The 18,381-nt window shown below is 36.5% G+C and overlaps 1 protein-coding gene across 2 annotated transcripts in view; it reads right to left on the bottom strand.

The window, feature by feature from the left end:
* The window catches only part of NAALADL2 (N-acetylated alpha-linked acidic dipeptidase like 2), a 292,368-nt gene that overhangs the window by 140,219 nt on the left and 133,768 nt on the right, over window positions 1-18,381 (bottom strand). For both annotated transcript variants that reach the window (XM_048954430.1, XM_048954429.1), the window contains exon 4: window positions 4,384-4,503. In XM_048954430.1, coding sequence (XP_048810387.1) covers window positions 4,384-4,503 — 120 coding nt within the window. The remainder of the gene's footprint in view (window positions 1-4,383; window positions 4,504-18,381) is intronic.

The raw sequence follows: 18,381 nt of genomic DNA, 5'->3' as shown, positions 1-18,381 counted from the left end.
ATACTTAAGAAAGACGACAAAGAATTACCAGGAATCACAGTAGATACAGTAGATTTACCCTAAGTAATGCAATACGTGATCTCTTCCAATCCAGTTATGCAGGTCTAGTTTTATATGCTTTCATAACTTTTATTCATACTACCTACACATACAGCTTGAATTTTCAAGAAAGGCTTCTCAAAAGGATATAAGTGTGTATGCAAACACTTTAGGTGCCTTGGAAAAAAAATCATCCTACGAAGCAAAAAACCCACTGTCCTTAATAATGAAATGCATATGAGGTGCTCAGAATCCCTGGAAAAGTTTTAATCAATATAGTTTGTATACACGCACATGTAGATACACGTGTGTATAGGCGGAAGGAGCAGGAGATATAAGGAGAGACAGAGTCATAGTTGAATGGAGATTTAAAACGTGATCTTCACAGTTGTGTATGCTAGCCATAAAACATGCCAGATGAAAAGAATCCAACGTTGAGAGAAAAAAAGAAGCCTAACAATGTAGAAAGTAGAAACGTGCAATGACTTTCCGAACTAAACTGATTTTAAATGCAGTTTTTAAATAGAAGTCCTTTTCTAAATGACTTTTATTCTATTTTTCATTTACTAAATCTTTGTCCATAAGTGGCTACCAAGAATCCCTGCATAAAGATGCAAACATCCACATTTCTAAACTTGATGACAGTTAAAAATCACTTCTATGAATATTCATGAAGGCTGTAAATATTTTTTAAAAAACACATATTTACACATTAGTACAACATTTTCATTTAATGAATGTAAGAAAAATATTAATGTGCACACATTGTAAAGATTAAGTAATCTGGCCTCCAGGGCTATTGCTACTTTATTAAAAGTTCATTTAGGATAAAAGTTATGGATTTTCCTTGAATCCCCAAACTCAAAGATTAAATCTTGAACCAGACTCACAGCATTCTTCAAAAAATGATTCCAGTCATGATATTTCCAGTCTGAATATTGACATTACTGTGTTGTTTTCTTTTCTGGAGAAAATAACACCAAAAAACAACAACACATCCCCCTAGCTTCCTTTATGTGCTCACAGTCATGACATATAGTCAGAGAAGCTTTAGGGCAGAGTAGCTGCACGCTGGTGAGGTGGTTTAATCAGTTTTTTTGTCACCACACATTTTATACCATTGAAAGAGGATGTTTGTGTCTACAGACACAGCAGGAAACTCAAGCTGCTCCTTCCAAGAAAGGTAATTTACACCACAAATGCAATTTGTTTCATCCCTAGTAATAAATTTAGTCATCTTTCCCCTTTTTATACAAGAATGTAGTGAATGTGTTCTGATCTACTGTATGTAACTACTCACTGAAGTTCATCGATAACACAAGTTCCAGCAAAAGCAATTACTGTATGTAGCAGATTTTCCTTTTAGCAGAATACTAGAAGGCAGTCACTTTCAATCTGAAGGTGGGAGAAAACAAGTATTTTCTCTGGAAGATGGTTCCAGAAGTTGTGCTTCATCTACAATTTAAATTTCTCTAGTTTCAGCTTTCACCTTAAGGAAGATTTTTTGTTCCAAATCAAGCCCCTCTATACTCTGAAATTACCAGCCTCTTAAAAATGTTCTGGTTTGTAGCCACGATCTGCTCTAGGAGTAATCAAAGAAGTTTGAAAACTGTAATCATGTCAGTGACTCTGCCTTCTTCCCACTGTAACTTTCTCCAGCTCTTGAACTATTTCTATCATTCTTTCACCCCACTTTTAAGGCTACCATTGAGTAATTTCAATATGGAGAGAGGGAACAAGTGAGACTTAAAAGTAAATAATATGAAAATACAAAAGATGAGACTAGGAAGAACATAGAAAAACAGTCTAGATGGCAGTAAAAGACAGAAAGGAAAAAAAAATGTACCCATGCAATAGAAAATTCAAAACTGAAAAACAAAGACAAGATTAAAAATTGTTATGAAGAGGAAACCTCTTCAGGCATCTTGGTGGAAATCTTATAAAAATAAGGCCCAAAACCTAAGAAAGATAATTGTACAATATAAGGTAGTAATAATGAGAAATTAAAGAACATTAAAATGTGAAAAATGCAAGTTGGACAGAAAAAAATAGAAAGAACAAGATATATATATACATATACAGTGACACCTCTGTTATGATCTAGTGTTCTGTTTTAATGTGATGTAAAACCAAGCACGTGGACAACAGAGATAAGGAAAATAAAGGCAAAGGAAAGCATCTGCTACAACAGACTCAGTAAATACAGAAGCAAACTTTAGGGGAAAAGGCAGACAAGAAATGCATTCAGTGGTGAGATATGGCGCCCATTAAGACTAGCTGTTTAATGCAATCTTTCTCTTTCAGTTCAAATATTTCCTACAAAAGACTATTTCTATCCTCCCACATATTTTCCTCATATTTTTAAAAGATTATGGTCATTTCACAGCCAAAGAGGCACAATTTATACCCTAAAAAAGAGAGTTTACAACCTCAAAAAGAAGAAACAAGAAATAAAACCAAACTTTCTACGTGTGTGAGATGAGTACAGGTTTGAGGGATTGCTATATTTTCCCCTCACGACTTCAGCAACTGTTACTAAAGTGACATCAAATATATGTAGGTGACTGTCTCCTTAGTTGGATCAGCAGTGTGTTTTCAGTCAATCTCCTGATCATCAACACTGATCACACTTTGGTTCGCATTATGCAACGCTCTGAATATGCAAAAATGGATAATTTTAAAAGAGCAAATGAGTGCTCAACTACTAATTAGCACGCACTCCTTTGGACCAAACTGCTGTAGACATAGCAAAAATCCTAAGACAGTTGTCAGGATCAACTATCTTGCTCTGCTCCTTCAGCTGTACTACTTGGTAATTTAGACATAATAAGTGCATACAGAAATAGAATTAAATTGGTAAAAGTGTCTATTCCACAGACACTGTAACAACACTATTATAGCAAGCTTTGCCTCTTTATCAAATTCCTATTTTATGAGCTCCAACTGCTATTTCATTATTTTTGTCAGTTGGCATTGAAATACAGTATAAGATCTATCGACGGAAATGATGCACAACAGCCAAGTTCCAGCAATGATAACTGACCTTTCACAAACTTAATTAGATTGCAGCTAAATAATGTAGACAAACAACTAAAGCTACTCAGTTGAAAATGGCATTTTTATTAGGACAAATATTATCCCTATTTAAAAAAAAAACAACCAAGTGCTTATTTTCTAAACCTGTGTTGTGGTCCCGATTGCACTTTCTCGTGGCTGACAGAGCAGATCCTGATTCTGTTAATTATAAGATCTGGAGTTACTGTTGTTTTATAATTGCTACTGTGAATTGGGAATGAATTGTTTAATTATTTATTGGGCTAGTGTATTTTCTGAAAGGCAAAACAGTATTCTGCTTATAAAATATTTGCAATAGAAAACAGTTACTTGATATTCAGGGTTTAAATGTGTTTTATATGTGGACTCCATTACATCTAATTTGCAAATGGACTGCTGAGCTCCAACTCAGTGCTCTCTGCCTGGGCTGGAGTAGTAGGAGAATGAGCAAACACATATGCATGTACTCTTCTCCCTACATAGCTACAGCCAAAGAACAAAGAAAGGGAGGGAGTAGAAAAAGCATGCTCACTCTGAACCTATGGAAACTCAACCACAGGCAGGTAAATCCTGGCGAATTTACAAGAGGAGCCTGTAAAATTAACAGAAATAAGGATAAATGCCTGTCTGCTCGCACATTTTGCAGCAGAAACACCATGAAAATTAATGCTGTTCTCCAGCTCAGTCTCTCTCCCTCTGAGATGGTAAGGATGGAAGGAAGAAGTAGGAAGGCAGCGGTACCTTACCCACAGAACATGGCTGTATCATGTAACAACGAAATCAAGTTACAGTGTAATTTCTTAAACAAATCCAAAACCAATGAGATAGTCCTCCTATAGTGTATGCTATTGCTTACCTCACAATCTCAGTGCTTTCAGCAGCACATCTGTATTGAGGGCAAAAGCGCTGCAGTTTAGACCCAGCCCCCTGGGACTGGAAACACTCTCAGAAGCTGAGGGTCAGGTGAGTACACAAAGTACTCTGCTTCTTCTACCAGCACACTCAACCTATAGCCAGCAGGTTAAGTGCTACATATAATAATGTGGAAACAAGATTTCAGCAGTCTTACCTGTGCAGTTTTTTGCAAAGATGCAACAGCTGATTTCAGCTGCCTTTCCCCCCTTCCCCTCCCCCCCACCTCATACTTTATTATTATTTTGAGGATTTCTTCATTTGCCAAAAGGATTATAGTACACAGCTAAAACACAGCAGGATACTGGGGCACTCTAAGATACACAGCAAAACAAATGTTACATGTAAGAGGTACTGTAGATCAAGTGTAAAACTAACCTTATAAAGTAAAGGTGATTGTCCTAGCTTCAGAAGTGCAATTTTTTTGGTCACATTTGTAGTGGTTTGAATTCGCATCAAGTCTTCTATGGTCCCATATTGTATATCAACAAGTTCTGCCTGAAAGAGAAGACAAAATTCAGGGCATATTGATAACTATACAGCAGAGAGAGTGTTCATTCCACAGAAACAAAGTTGTCTGTGCAATTACAAGCAGCTGGGAGTTCTGTTTAACCTTATTTCTAATCACTGGAATAGGAAGACCTGTAAGAGCAAAGAGCTTGATAATTAAATCTGACAAATACATTTCTATCTTGGCAGTTTTCAAGCAATTCCTCAGCAGTGATAAAAATCAGAATTTTATTTCTTGCCAATAATAATTGTAAATGCTGCTGATTCTGATGAGAATTCCTCCTTATTAGTTAAAAGAATGCAATTAGAACTATGTAAGGGATAATAACTAACCTGTACTTTACTTCCCTCTACTCTTTAAAGGAACCAAAGTCTTGTAAAGCATTTCAAGAGTGAACGATTCAGCAGGTCACGCGACAACACCTAGGTTTACACACTGTACCAATAGACAGTTTTATTATGGGGTCTTGAATGCTCATTGAGTAACCTTGAAGTACTTACTTACATGTTATCCAGCATTAGATAAAACATTTACAACAGATTATACCACACTGATGCTTAAGCTTTTCTATTAATGCTTTTATATTATTTAAAATCACATCCAACTAACTACAAAGTCTTTACAGGATGATCTTTGGCACTTTAGTTAGAACAGTGCAAGAGTATGTCAAGCAGGGACAGTGATAGATAAAACATTCAAGAAGTGTTTCTAAAGATTTAGGAAGTATACATGTATTTATTAATCTACTTATGTTTATATACACATATATATATGTATCTACATACACAAATAAAATTTAAGAGTAACCAGCTGCATTTGTCTGGCACATATATAGCAATTGTCAAAGACCAAGTATGAAGATAATTAGTTTTATATGCTGATTTCAGAACACCAAAGAAAATCTTGTACCTCTAAACCCTTCGCACAGTTTTCACATAAAATACAAACAAGACAACACAAAAATATTACACAAACATTTAAAAAATAAAACAAGACGAGCAGTACAGGATGGAAAATTTCTCTTTCATTTCAGTTTCAGTAACCATGGACTCACTGCCAAAGTCAACACTTCTGATTTTAGACATCTTCACACAAACTGTTTAAATTCTTCCAACAGTTATTCTGGCAGTGTAGGATGTGTGAAACTTCACTAGATTCCTAAACACAGGTATTTTAAGAAAGTGTTTACTCTTATACAATTCTATCTGAATGTTATGAGCTTGTGCTTTAACACGTGAATTGAATTCATAAATTTCTTTCTTGCCAAAGTCCATGTCTTCTTAAACACATTTCATTAAATTTTCAAGTTAACAATTTTCTAAGTCCATAACATGTCATCAGTGCTGTATAAACAGTCTTTAGAAAGCTCAACCAAAGTAATTAAACACTTCTGTAACAGTAAACACCAGATTTTACACCAGGTACTGAAATGTAAGAGCAAAAAATCGTGCACTTCATACAGAATTTTTTTTTTTTAACACATAGGTTTTCACTACATAAAGAACATGAAAACTATTTAATATAAAAACTCAAATCATGACTATAAGCTGAAATACAATATAAACTTTCCCGTGTGATTGTTACATTGAAAAGTATGACAAAATCACATGAATTAAGTTTTGGTTCTATTGCAAGCTACGATACGTTTTACTTAATTTGACGCTCCTGTCTGAAAAGATCTCACAGAATTAATGTAGTTATGCACAGTTCATCTCAAAAGAAGAAAAGGAATTAATTCATCAGCCTACTTCCCAGAAGTTCTCACAGATTTGCCTTATTTTGTAGAACTTGGCTTTATTTTCATTTGTACCTACAGAAGTCACTGAAGTGAAATAATTATTGGTCTCAAAAGTCTTACAGTTTGCGAGCTTATCTATGAGTTGATTTCTGCAGAGACCTCTAATCCCTTTGGACCCAACGCTTTTACCAATTACCTCCAAACAATCTGAAATCAGGGCTTTCATCACTTATTTGAGAAACTGCACTGCCTTTTCCTGAGGCATAATCAATACACAAAGGTATGACATAATGGAGTATCACATCATTTGCTTCAACAGTGTGTCTGTGTGAAAATGCGATGCCTGCTCATATTCACAAGCCTCTTCATGTTATTTTTGCTAGCTGCTCCTCCAGGGTGCTATCCATCATTCTGTAAAGAAGAATACTACATGTTTGCACAATTATTAATCTATTTAGTGACTGCTGTTTGTTAATTTATGGATGCAAACCACACTTTCAAGTGCTGCTTGCTGGTCCTTTCCAAGTACTATACTGACTCTACAAGAGAAAAGTTTTTAAGATTCCTACTTCTTCCTTTTTTGTACACCTGAAATCAATGTAAAATTTGTAATACATAGAGAATCATTCAGCTCTAATTAATTACATACTATACCACAACACGAGCTCAAAGTAGTCAGTTTTGCTCTTACTGTAAGTGCTGGGGCTCAACCAATTTGATCCTTTATTTCTACTATGAAAGATTAAAAGTATAATTTCAAAATAATGTTAGAGAAAAGTATATTAAGCCAAAAAGTGCTACTCTATCAATCATCTGCTGAGAAATAGCTATTTATGTTGCATGAAGTTCTGTTTTAGTCACAACAGTCTTAACTCCAAAAAATAATGAATAAAGATTAGTTTTTTTTTTTCTTCCTGTTTTAGAAATGCTTACAATGGGAAATATTTCTCATTTTATAGATTCCAGATTTAAGAAAGTAGAATACCTCACCCACAGTAACCCATGCTTGATACATTGCTTTCCTTTGGTAGGATAATTTTATTCATAAAACAGAAAAGAACTCATCCTTTTATCAGATGCTGAAAAAGAGCACATGTATACTTGATTTAGATACGGGAGAGTAAATCCTCTTACCTTAAACTAGAAAACGACTAAACAATGAGCTGTTTTATCCATTTGAATTGGGTACTTACTCTTCAAATTGCTATGCTGTTTCAAAGATACGACTATTTCGGAGCAAATTGTGATGTGCAATATGGAGTTCAGAAGTATTCCCCCACGCGTGAAATGAAGTAAGGGTAAGTAATAAAACAAACATTTCTAGGAAAAGTAATTATTTTATGTTAGACTTATTATTAGTTTCTAAATCCCAAGATGATGCTCAATGACTTGTAAACATTCCATCTTAAAAATTATGATAAAAAACCCACAAAATCTGCAAAGTCAAGCATTTTGAAAATGCCATGATCAGGGAAGCCAAGGGTCTTTTCTCAGTCCCTTTTACTTCTCTCCAAAATTAAAGAGAATAAAAAGCATTCTTCACCCAGTCAAGGGTAGAAAAAAAAAAAAAACAAAACACAACAATAGCTAGCTCTTGGAAAAGAAAAGTATTCGTAACTGTATGAAGCAAGCGGCAGTTGGAATCCTGAAGCCATCATATGCAATCTTAAAAATTCGCTTTCTTAGCAAATACTATCAGAATTAAAAATGTAAAGAACAAGTTAAATAGATCAAAAATAGATGAGAGAAGGATAGAAACAGACAGAAACAGATGAAAAAACTGTCAGTATTTTACAAAGCTGAATGCTATGTATACAATTTATTTAGGACAATTACTCATCAGAATTAAGACAATTTACCTAAAGAAAATGATGGACCAACACCTCAGTCTATTGTGTGTTCACACATACTACATCCTCTTATTTCATTCAAATCTATGACCTTCATATGTCCCTCAATATTCAGCTACTGTTTTTAGGCTGTCGACCCAATAAAGGTAACAAATGTGTGACCAATCACAGGTAAATGACCTCCAACTATTCCTCCTGACAAATGTAAAAACTTAAAAGTACATTTGCAAATCATATTGGAGCAGACAGTAGTTTGTGATCAGCACCTGAGATTGAATTTTATTAAACACTTCACTATGATTCATTTGCACAGCACTGAAACTGCGATTGAAGGCAACATTCAGCACAGTATAAAAGTAAATTCAAGCTGGCTGTAGATTAAAGTTGGACATTAACAAATACACAGAATACTCTGCAAACATAAAAGCATTTCTTCACTAAAATTAGGAAAAAAAAGAAATAACTGTTGTGTCCAAGCATGCCAACTCATTCATCAGTATAAGTTCTCTTGCACTTTCTGTTGGGGATGCTTCTCCCATTATAGCCAAAAGCATGCAGCTGATACCCAATGAACCACAGCTGTCTCCCTCTAATTGCTACCACCCAAACCTCCCTCTTTGCCCTTGTTTGAGCAGCCAGAGGCAAAATGAACTACCCAGTCATAACAGAACCTGGATGGAGAATTAAAAGACCTGTGTTGGTAGGTTTTGCAGCATACGTCTCATTACCACCTCCGGTTTAATTGAAGAGCTGAAAGCACAACTAAAAGTGGCTGCAGCCTAACTATTGAGGCCTCTTACAGTAATGGCACTCAATACAAGTGGAATCAGCCTGCTGTTTTGTGGTTAGGATTCACTGAAGCCAAGAGCAAACACAGTAAGTTTGGTTTCCTCTTGCGAGGTTCAGCATTGCCAAAACAGAAAAAGATAAAAGAAAGTGTGACCATACAATCAGTAATATTTAGAATTACATTTGATGCACGACGTCTGGGCAGACTTGAATCACAAAATTTGAGTGTTGCTCCAGATAATGTGATATGTTTGGGGTCATTATTAAATGCCTATTTGTTCACTAAATAAAGTATTTAGTCATCTTCAAACAGATTGATGAAATTCTTTTGTGCTTTTTTGCACCTTACACTGCAAGCTTTTTTTACTTCAATATTCGTATTCACCCACTGAAATATCAGAGTAATTCCATATGATCTTCAATGCCAACTAACAGTCAGAAAGGATTCTTTGTGTCTAGATTTTATCATGTAAAATTGCAGTAACATCTAAAATTGTAATTTGTTCAAGAGTGCAATACCAAAACAAGAGGAAACAATTATGTCCCTCAGCCTCAGAGTTTGACCTCACAGAGCAAATTTAGTTGCTGACACATTTCAGGTGCTCTTTCCTCCCCTCACCATATCTGGCAAAACAGCTCCATTCCAGGCAGGAATGTTCCTACAGGTTGCTTGTGCTGTTCCAGTATCGTTTTTAGAGAGACACTGGAGTTTAACTTGTTGGCTTGCTTGCTCTTTATAGTTTATAGCAGGTGTTCTTATCCTGCTATCACCCATGGAGACTGAATTAAGATCGAAGCCTTTTTATAGCCTACAGAAAAGAACCTCTTCTGTGTTTTATGGTTACAGAGCCCCAGATAAATCTGAGTTGGCATAGTCTGTCCCCTGATGATAATACTTACCCAGTAGACTCCTCCCTCTACATCTATTTTGAACTTTATTTTTCCTTCTTTTCATTTGTTTTTACTTTTTTGCCCTCTGCTCATGATTACATTCTTCCAGTTTCCCTTAAGCAGAAGGAAAAACTAATATCTAAGTGTAATTTTTTAATTCATGATATTCAGTGAGATATCCAATGTGGCAAGCCTTGTTTTTTCATCTTTTCTAATTAGATTAAAATACTTATCTATTTTTTAGATATTCGGAAGTCAAACATTTTCTTCAGTCGTATAAAAATTGATATTTATTCTAAAATCTCTAAGAACATTGCTTTGGTTATAAAACACTGAAGGACACAACATCATTTGAGGCTTGAAAACCCATCAGAAATTTCATTATCCTAAGCCTTCATTAAGTGGTGCTGAATGCCTGTCATCTCACAAAACTCGCTAGTGGCAAAATTTAAATTTCTGGTGATTCTTTCTTATATATGAAATGAAAGCCACATTGATCATATTTTCCTAAGAAGAAACAGTAATTCGTATTTGCCAGCCTATTTGGTTGAGCTTACTCAGGGATAGCTGTTCATGCAAATATACATTTATAAATCACGCAGACTGAGGAAAAGCTACCAAAACAATCAGAATTGTTTAGCCACAATACTACATTAAAAAAAAAAATCATAAAATGTACATGGTGAATTATAATGCTGTAATTTAAACCTGGCCTTAATATTTCCAGTGAAACTGTTTTATATCAAAATCCGTCCCCACAGTGTCAGAGTTCAGCAAATTCTAAAGGCCAGACTGCGGGAAAGGACAAGTTTTATTGTTTACTCTCTGACACGAACCATCCAGAGGCTGAAGACCATCGTCATTTAAAGGCCTTTTTATCATCTATATAGAATAAAAATATAAATATAACCACTACAGGAAAGAATTCTCTATATGTTAAAGCCTAGGGAAGACGCTTGCACCTTTGAGAAATGCCTGGAAGCTTCATATACACACAGCCACTGCAGGCTGTGGCACAAGCTGCCAGATAGACTGCTACAGCAGGGATGGGTCAGTCCCTAGCAGAGCAGGAGGGCGTATCCCAAGGCACCAATATCTCCTTGCTCTGCTTTTTCAGGGGATCTCCATGAAAAACAGCGAAATGTGAGTTTACGCCTACACAACTCAAGAAAGAAAATAATCTCCTGTCTAAAATGACAGGCCATAAAAATAGTGTCAAGAGAATGCAAACACTATCAGAGACAATGTGTGTGTCAACCAATGTGAAATATTGCATGGAAGTGCTTTTGAATCTTTTCAAGTGCAGCTGAAATATGTCATTTAATAACTTCAATATTTTAATTTCTTAGAGGCTAGTGTATCAGTTTTGTTAAATTCCTTCACTTTCAGAGCTGGGCTGGTTGTGTAAACAAAAAAAAAATCTAGAAAATAACCTTACAATATTCAGGCTTCCAATTTTTGCCATTTTAAAATTGCACAAATTTCAAAGGATGAGAAGCCTGTTTTAGCCAACCAGCTCTCATCTTACTGCATGCATAATATACAGAAATATATATACTGGCTCTATTTCTACGTATGCTTGCTATACACACAGAAAACATATGCTGCTGTTACTGTATGTACTTTGAAACAGAAGGATAAAGTGGACACCTACTTCAAAAATGCAGATAAGCATAACTATGCACAAGAGGTTATCCATTCCATCTTCAACTTTCAGAAACATCAGTGAGAACTTGATTTTCCACAGTATAATAAACACTCTTTTACACAGAACTTGTAGCCATCACTTGGCCAAACGTCAGACACTGAACATAATGAGAGAGATGGCAAACCATATAGTGCTGTAAACACATCAGGGAGTTAAAGCAGCATTTCGTCAAATCTGGAGAACTAGACGTGTAGTTGCAAAAAGGAAGATGACACCTTTCATATCTGGTGTGAACTCTGGTATCCAAAAGCAATAGATAATTGTATAGGTCTACAAATCGTCCTTTTAGGAAACAAGCTGAAAAATACACTCTAGAATTACAAACACATTTGGATGGAAGAAAGAGGCTCCAATGAGAATAGCGAGTGATAATGAATTCAAGCGGACAAAATGATTGACCAAGGCAAATACAAAAAATGGCTACATGTGAGAATAGTAAAGCTCTGTGATTGAAGCAATAGATATTTTCATTTTCAATTATGTAACATTCTGGATATTAAACCTTACAAGAAACACATAAGCTTATGATGCAGGTATCACATATTTAACGTTGTTGTAGGAATAAAAGTTCTTCATTCTTCCAGGCATTCTGATTTTGTTTTCAAAAATGAACTGCCAGTTGGTCATTAACTGTGACTCTATCGTGTCACTGTTCACTTTTAAGTAAGCTGAAATTCTTTCTTCTTTCAGAAATGGTTGGCCTTCAATTTTTAACGCTTTATTTTTATGAGCAATGGAAGGAATTAAGCAGGAATTCAGGATAGGGCTCTGTCAGGTACCCTTGCTATAGTGCAATTAGTAGCTTGCCTTTGCATAGATTAAGGCAATAATATTTCTGAGGTACCTAATTTCACACAGACATTCTCAGAGTTCATCTCTACTAACGTATGAGCATGAACTCCATTGAGAATTTGTGAACTTGCTTCCTATGCTCTCAGCAGGGACAGAAAATCCTGTAAAAGAAAGGAAATCCTATGCAAAGGACAGGAATTGCTCCATTTTAGAAGAGACCAGTGAATTGTTCACTCTGTACAGTGTGTTTTGATACATTATATCTCAAAGGAAAGATGTTTACATTACCTAAAATACATGGGAAAGACTGCAGGGAAACTGCAACCCAGACAACTTGATGGGAGGAAGGAGTAATCTACTGTTGCCCTGTTGGAGCTCCAGAGCTTCCCTGATCTTCCACAGCCAGCATTCCAGGTCACTTTTTTACAGCAGTAGAGAGTTGCTCAGTATTACTGTAGTAGTACTTTACAGAATAGTTTTCAATAAAAGCAGTCAGAGACATTATTAGAGAACTACTAGACGCCACAGAGATCTGCACTCAACTCTTCCTCTTGCCCTGGTATGATTTCTCTTGCACAAGATGTTAAATAACCAACAGAAAGGAACTGAAAACTGACAGGTCAGTATGTACTGTCATAAATGCTGTTTCAAACCACAAGTTTTCATACTCCATCAACAAGAAGCCCACTTTCTTCTATAATCACAAGAAACTTTGTCGTCTGTACAGAAAAATGAAAAATTATATAAGTTATTTTAGGCAGAGAAAGTCTACGTGCCTTAAGAAAACAAGGCCAGCAGGAATACACCTGAATGAGCAGTCTTTGTCCATCAGTTTGCATGGACAAGAATTCTAGATGTCTAGTCCGCATCACATTACATGACACAAACATTTTCTTTTAGTCTTCAGATATCAGGGATTTTTAGATAAAAGGATATGTATAAATAAATTCATTTTTTTTTTGGAATAAAAATTTTAGTTAGAAGAATGATATAGAAACTTAATTGGCAGTAATATTATTTCCAGTTTTCCATGCTACTTCAACCTACAAAATACTCCTCTAGCAAAGATTGTGTCTGGCAAGCCGTGACCCATAGAAGAAGGAACATCTCTCCCCAGAGACAACACACGGGAGCTTTCCTGCATATTTAAGGAGCTTTGCTCTCTAACAGTTGAAGTTGTTGCCAGACCAATTCTATCCTTATTCTCCTCTGTCTGCCCCTTGAAGACACCAGTGTGAAGCAGTGAATCTTACAGGAGACAAGACTAAGTCTATCAAGTAACATAATTCAGCGGAAGGAAGATAAATTCCTTGAAGCATCTCCTTTCTCAAACACACCTACTCTCGGGTCAGTCACAAGCTGGTGATGGATCATTCGCTTTCTCTTTGAACTGCAGAGCATGGGAACATAAGAAATAATTATGAGGATAGGACAGATATTTCTCATGATTAATTCACATTAAGGCCGCCTTAATGAATGAGATAAACACAGTAACTAATATCCATTACATGAGATGTTAGGCACTAGATTTATTTCAACTTAGATGAGATTGCATATTGAACAACAACAAAAAAAAAAACCCAAAACCCTAGGGATTCCCAATTCTAGCAAAAGGAAAAGTCAGTGTATTTTCATCTTTGTTCACAATTCCTTTTTTTTTTTTCTTTTTAAATTTGGGATACATCCCTCCCAGAATTGAGGCTTGCACTGCTGGTTGCAGTTGTAAGTGCTGTATTTCCAACCAGCTCAAAAGTAAATTTTTGAGAGAGGATTTTTCTCAAGACATTTTAGTCCACAGTTCACATACACACCCAATACACTCCTACAAATGCATCTGGATACCAAACTTAGACTTGTCTATGGTTAGAAACGGAGTCATCACTCAGTTCTTATGTATTTTTTGAACCAGCTGTACCAGAGCAGAGACCACATTCTGCAGATTTTTTTCATCCTGCTCTGAAAGGTTTTCAAAACACATTTGCTTCAAAGCGCTTCCTTTACTAGAGGCCTTCTTAGCTTCTTGGCTTTCCTTACTATTAAGGTTCTACGTCCAGGTTTATACCATTCCTGAAAGCACTCTCTAAGATAGTTCATTCTTCACTCTTTTATACCAAAATTCTTCAAATAAAGATTTCTCACAAAATTATCTAAAATCTGTCCTCACCAAATAACTCTTCTCATGGTAGTTTTATCCTCAGCTAGCTTAGGCTGCATTTACAACTCACGCTTCTTTTTCACATACCACTCTTCTCACCTGGCATTTAAGTTTGCACCATTAACAAGAAGTGAGCACGACAGATAAGACACACTGGGCAGTTATCAACCCAGACATCAATTGAACTCGACAGGAAATTTTAATCATGCAATAAAATTATTGAAGTGAAAAATATTTCCCTGAGTCATCTATAGAAATGTGTCCATGTGACTATCAACAGAAAAAAAAAAAAACAAAACTAAACTCTGGATGAAATTATCACAAGTCTCTTTAATTTCAACAGGAATTTTACTTTCACTGAAAGCTGAATAAAGAACCAAATCTATTTCCAATGTTTTCATTGTTCTCACCCTTCAGTTTTGAACCGTGCAAAGGGAATATACGTAATGTTTATGGTTCAGCATTGCTCCAATTTTTACAGAGTTTTTATGGAAAAACGCCTTTGGCTGATTATGTGCAATGGCTTGGAAGTACTCAGTGATCTGTTATGTCTATGGATACAAGATGCCTCACCTTTTGCTCTTTTGCAGTGGAAAAAAAACTCCATTATTAACACTTATTAAAATGCCATTACTAATATTTTATTACTAAAACGCGATTATGATATCCACTAACAACTGTAAAGCAGTAAAAGGTGGTAGTAGCCATGTACATCTTTGAAATCCTGACCCTCAATGATACAAAAACCATGCAGCAGTGTTAACTGGACTCTTATGCATGATGAGCCGCTATTATTTTAGGGAGCTGTACAACTTTATTTATGAATGGTTATATGATATATGGCAGAAAACTGACAGGATACTCTGCAGGAAATCTTTTCAATGATCATTTCTGTAGTTCTTGACTGGAATTTTAAATTACACAACTTTCACATTACATTCCACAGTTTTCTATATGTAATTATAATGGAACGGCAGCTATACTGTAGTTAATGCTAACCGCTGTTTTCTGTTTAAAGGTCAAGTTATTCCAAAATCCATATTCTTAGCGAGATTGTCTTGAAAAATTTGCTGTGCCTACTTAGCATGCAGAACAGTGGTCTAAGTTATGATTATTTGTGGAAAAGGCTTCTGAAAAAAACTCCTCTATAAATAAAGGATAAATAAGGTTCCTCCAAAATATCTAAACGTTAACAAAGTTGCATGATTTTTCTCATTTGTGTATGTGTTACTCAACCTATAGCCCTTGCCATCTGCAAACTGATTGCAATTGCTAGGGGTTCATTTTAGCTAGTACACGTCTCTTCAGAGAAGAAATTTTAGAAAATGTTAATAAAGATAATAATGAACTAAATTGGCATGCCTAAAGGAATTAGATGTACAGATGTATGAAGATTCCCCCAGCTTGATATTTTGCACCAGTGTACCATCAAAAATGACTGAAAGACTTAGGGTGAGATGCTGTGATTATTTAATCTGAATTACATGCACTCTGCTTTTGGAATTCAAGATGTGCAAGTGAGCGTGCTGCTGAAGGCTCATTTGGAAATTTTGCCTGGGGATAAAAATATACTGGGAATATTTAAAAGATATTCAAACCCAACTGTTAATTCAGAAATACTGTTAAGGAAATTACCACTGATCAGCTAGAGGGAAGACAAAAGATAATAAGCATGCACTAACGTTTTCAGTTCGGGAAGTAATCAAACCAAATGAAAGCAAACTTTTGGGTCAAGGCATTCCTGATGCTCAATCCCTCCCCAAGGAACTCAAAGCTTTTTTTTTTTTTTTTTTTGTACAGAACTAGAAATATAGAGAAACTTAAATTCTACAAGGAAACTGAAGAGTGCTTGCAAAGTGCTACTAACGACTTAGAGAAAGAGACTGTAGGGCACACAGTGGGGACATGGCAGTAAGTGGCTAAGAGCAGGGGAATCAGCAGTCAAGGAGACAAAGGCTGCCACCTTTCTGGATGGAGAAAAGGGATGGATGGGCAGAGAAGGCATCTCAGCCCAGAGATGGGAGAATGGGGTGTCTGCTGCACTGAGCAAACCCTCTTCCTCATGCAAGACCCGTCAGGAATGTGCACAGTGCCTCCTTCATTTCTGCCTTGCAAGGATTGAAGAATGGCAAAATTGCTACTAACTGAGCTTAACAGATGGGTCTGAACCTCTCTCACTGTTTCGGGTTGCATTAATCTCATGTTGGGTTCTCATTTAGCTGAGAAAATGTCACTGAAACAAATGAACCGGAGCAGGCTAAAATACTATCAACAGATGTAGAGAATCTCTTCTGCATATTGCAGTTACAGAGGCAAACAGTCGGCATTCTCACTTTTCTGCTCCTACCTGCCCCTTCAAAACTAATCAAAGATACTGCTGGTTGAGTTGGGAATAAAATTGGCTAACATCAGCAAACACTTGGAAGAGAGAAATGGGTCATCAGTCAGAATTTGGAAGGGAGAAGAGGCAGAGAAGTGAAGGCAGCCAGGGAATGTGGATGGCAGCAAGGCTGACTTGCAAATGGGATACGGATGGGCACTGCCTTGGAGACAGGAACAACTTTGTTTCTATCCACAGATCTCAGAAACCTGCCTGCTTGGAATGCCCATTTTAAGGACTCTCCACACAGAACAGCAAAGGACCTAGCAGGGAGTTGCTGCAGTCCAACATGGGACAGAGCAGATGAACACCACATTCCACCTGTGCACTCACATCACCCTCTGGAGATCATTGCTGCAGGTTGGTTATGGAGGTGCACTCACCCTAACACATCTTACACATTCAGCACCAGAAGAAGCACACAGCAGCTCCGCAGCACCTTTCCTCAGAGCTCAGCAGCAGCTCCCTGCTCGTCCCCGCTCCCCAGGGACAGCCTGCAGCCACAGCTCTCAGGCACTCCTATGACGTGAGAGCATGGAATGGCACGTTGTGATTCACCGCAGCACACTCACTCAGAGGCTGGCCAGATACTGTCTGACAACACATTTTGCTTCAATGCATAAATTCAATGCGATGTGATTTCCCTTCATACGCAATGTTGACCAAAGAGGCTTTTCCATTTTCATTAAGCAGATAAAAGGTTTAAACTCTATAAACGCATCTGACATTAAAGTTTTAATAAAAATATATTCCACTTTTTTTTTTTCCTTGGACTGACCTGGTCTGTGGTATATTATTTACATAACCTCTGCAATATCTATTACAGAGCTGACAAGACTGCTCTCTCCACAACTGCAGGCTGCCCTGCCTGTCACCATGATGGGTAAACAGTGTCACCTTTTCAGGGCCCAATGAATTATAGAGAAGCAGTAAAGTGCACCATCCATCACAATGGCACTGTAGGTTTTTGAAGTAGATTTCAGATATCACAAATGCTGTTTAGACTGTTACCAGAAAGCACAAATTGGACAGCTCATATACAACGGCCATATAATGAATGGACATGACAGGTCGTCAAAGAAAATGAGTCTTCCTATTCTACAAATAACCTTGTCAACATGCAGGTAGAGCTATAGCTCTGCTTCTAGACAGAAGCAGATGCAATGAACTAACGGTTTTATTTGTTTGAACTTCCAGCACACCAAATACACAAATGAGATACAATGGAGCAGCAGCATTCAAGCAATATTAGCAATTCAACCTGATTATGTGATGTGTAATAGAAGCTCTCTACTAAAGATGTGTCACATTTGAAAGAAAATTATTCAGATTATGAGTAGCTGTAACTAGAATATCCTTTCACAGGAAAACCCTCATGATTTAGCAATCACAACCAACTGCAACATATTCAAAATACACAATTTGTAGTTCCACTGCAAGCAATCAACTCGCTCTCTGATTGCTGAACCCAGCAACAGCCACCACTTTATATTTCTCAAAGTTTTTTTTTTCTACCCCATTATCTTAAATAGCGTAGATCATTCCATAGGATTGAAAGTTAG

The sequence above is a fragment of the Lagopus muta genome, chromosome 9 (assembly GCF_023343835.1).
Source record: "Lagopus muta isolate bLagMut1 chromosome 9, bLagMut1 primary, whole genome shotgun sequence".
In the NCBI taxonomy this organism is placed as follows: Eukaryota; Metazoa; Chordata; class Aves; order Galliformes; family Phasianidae; genus Lagopus; species Lagopus muta.
Note: the sequence above shows the minus strand (reverse complement) of the source record. Positions and strands in the feature narration are given on the sequence as shown.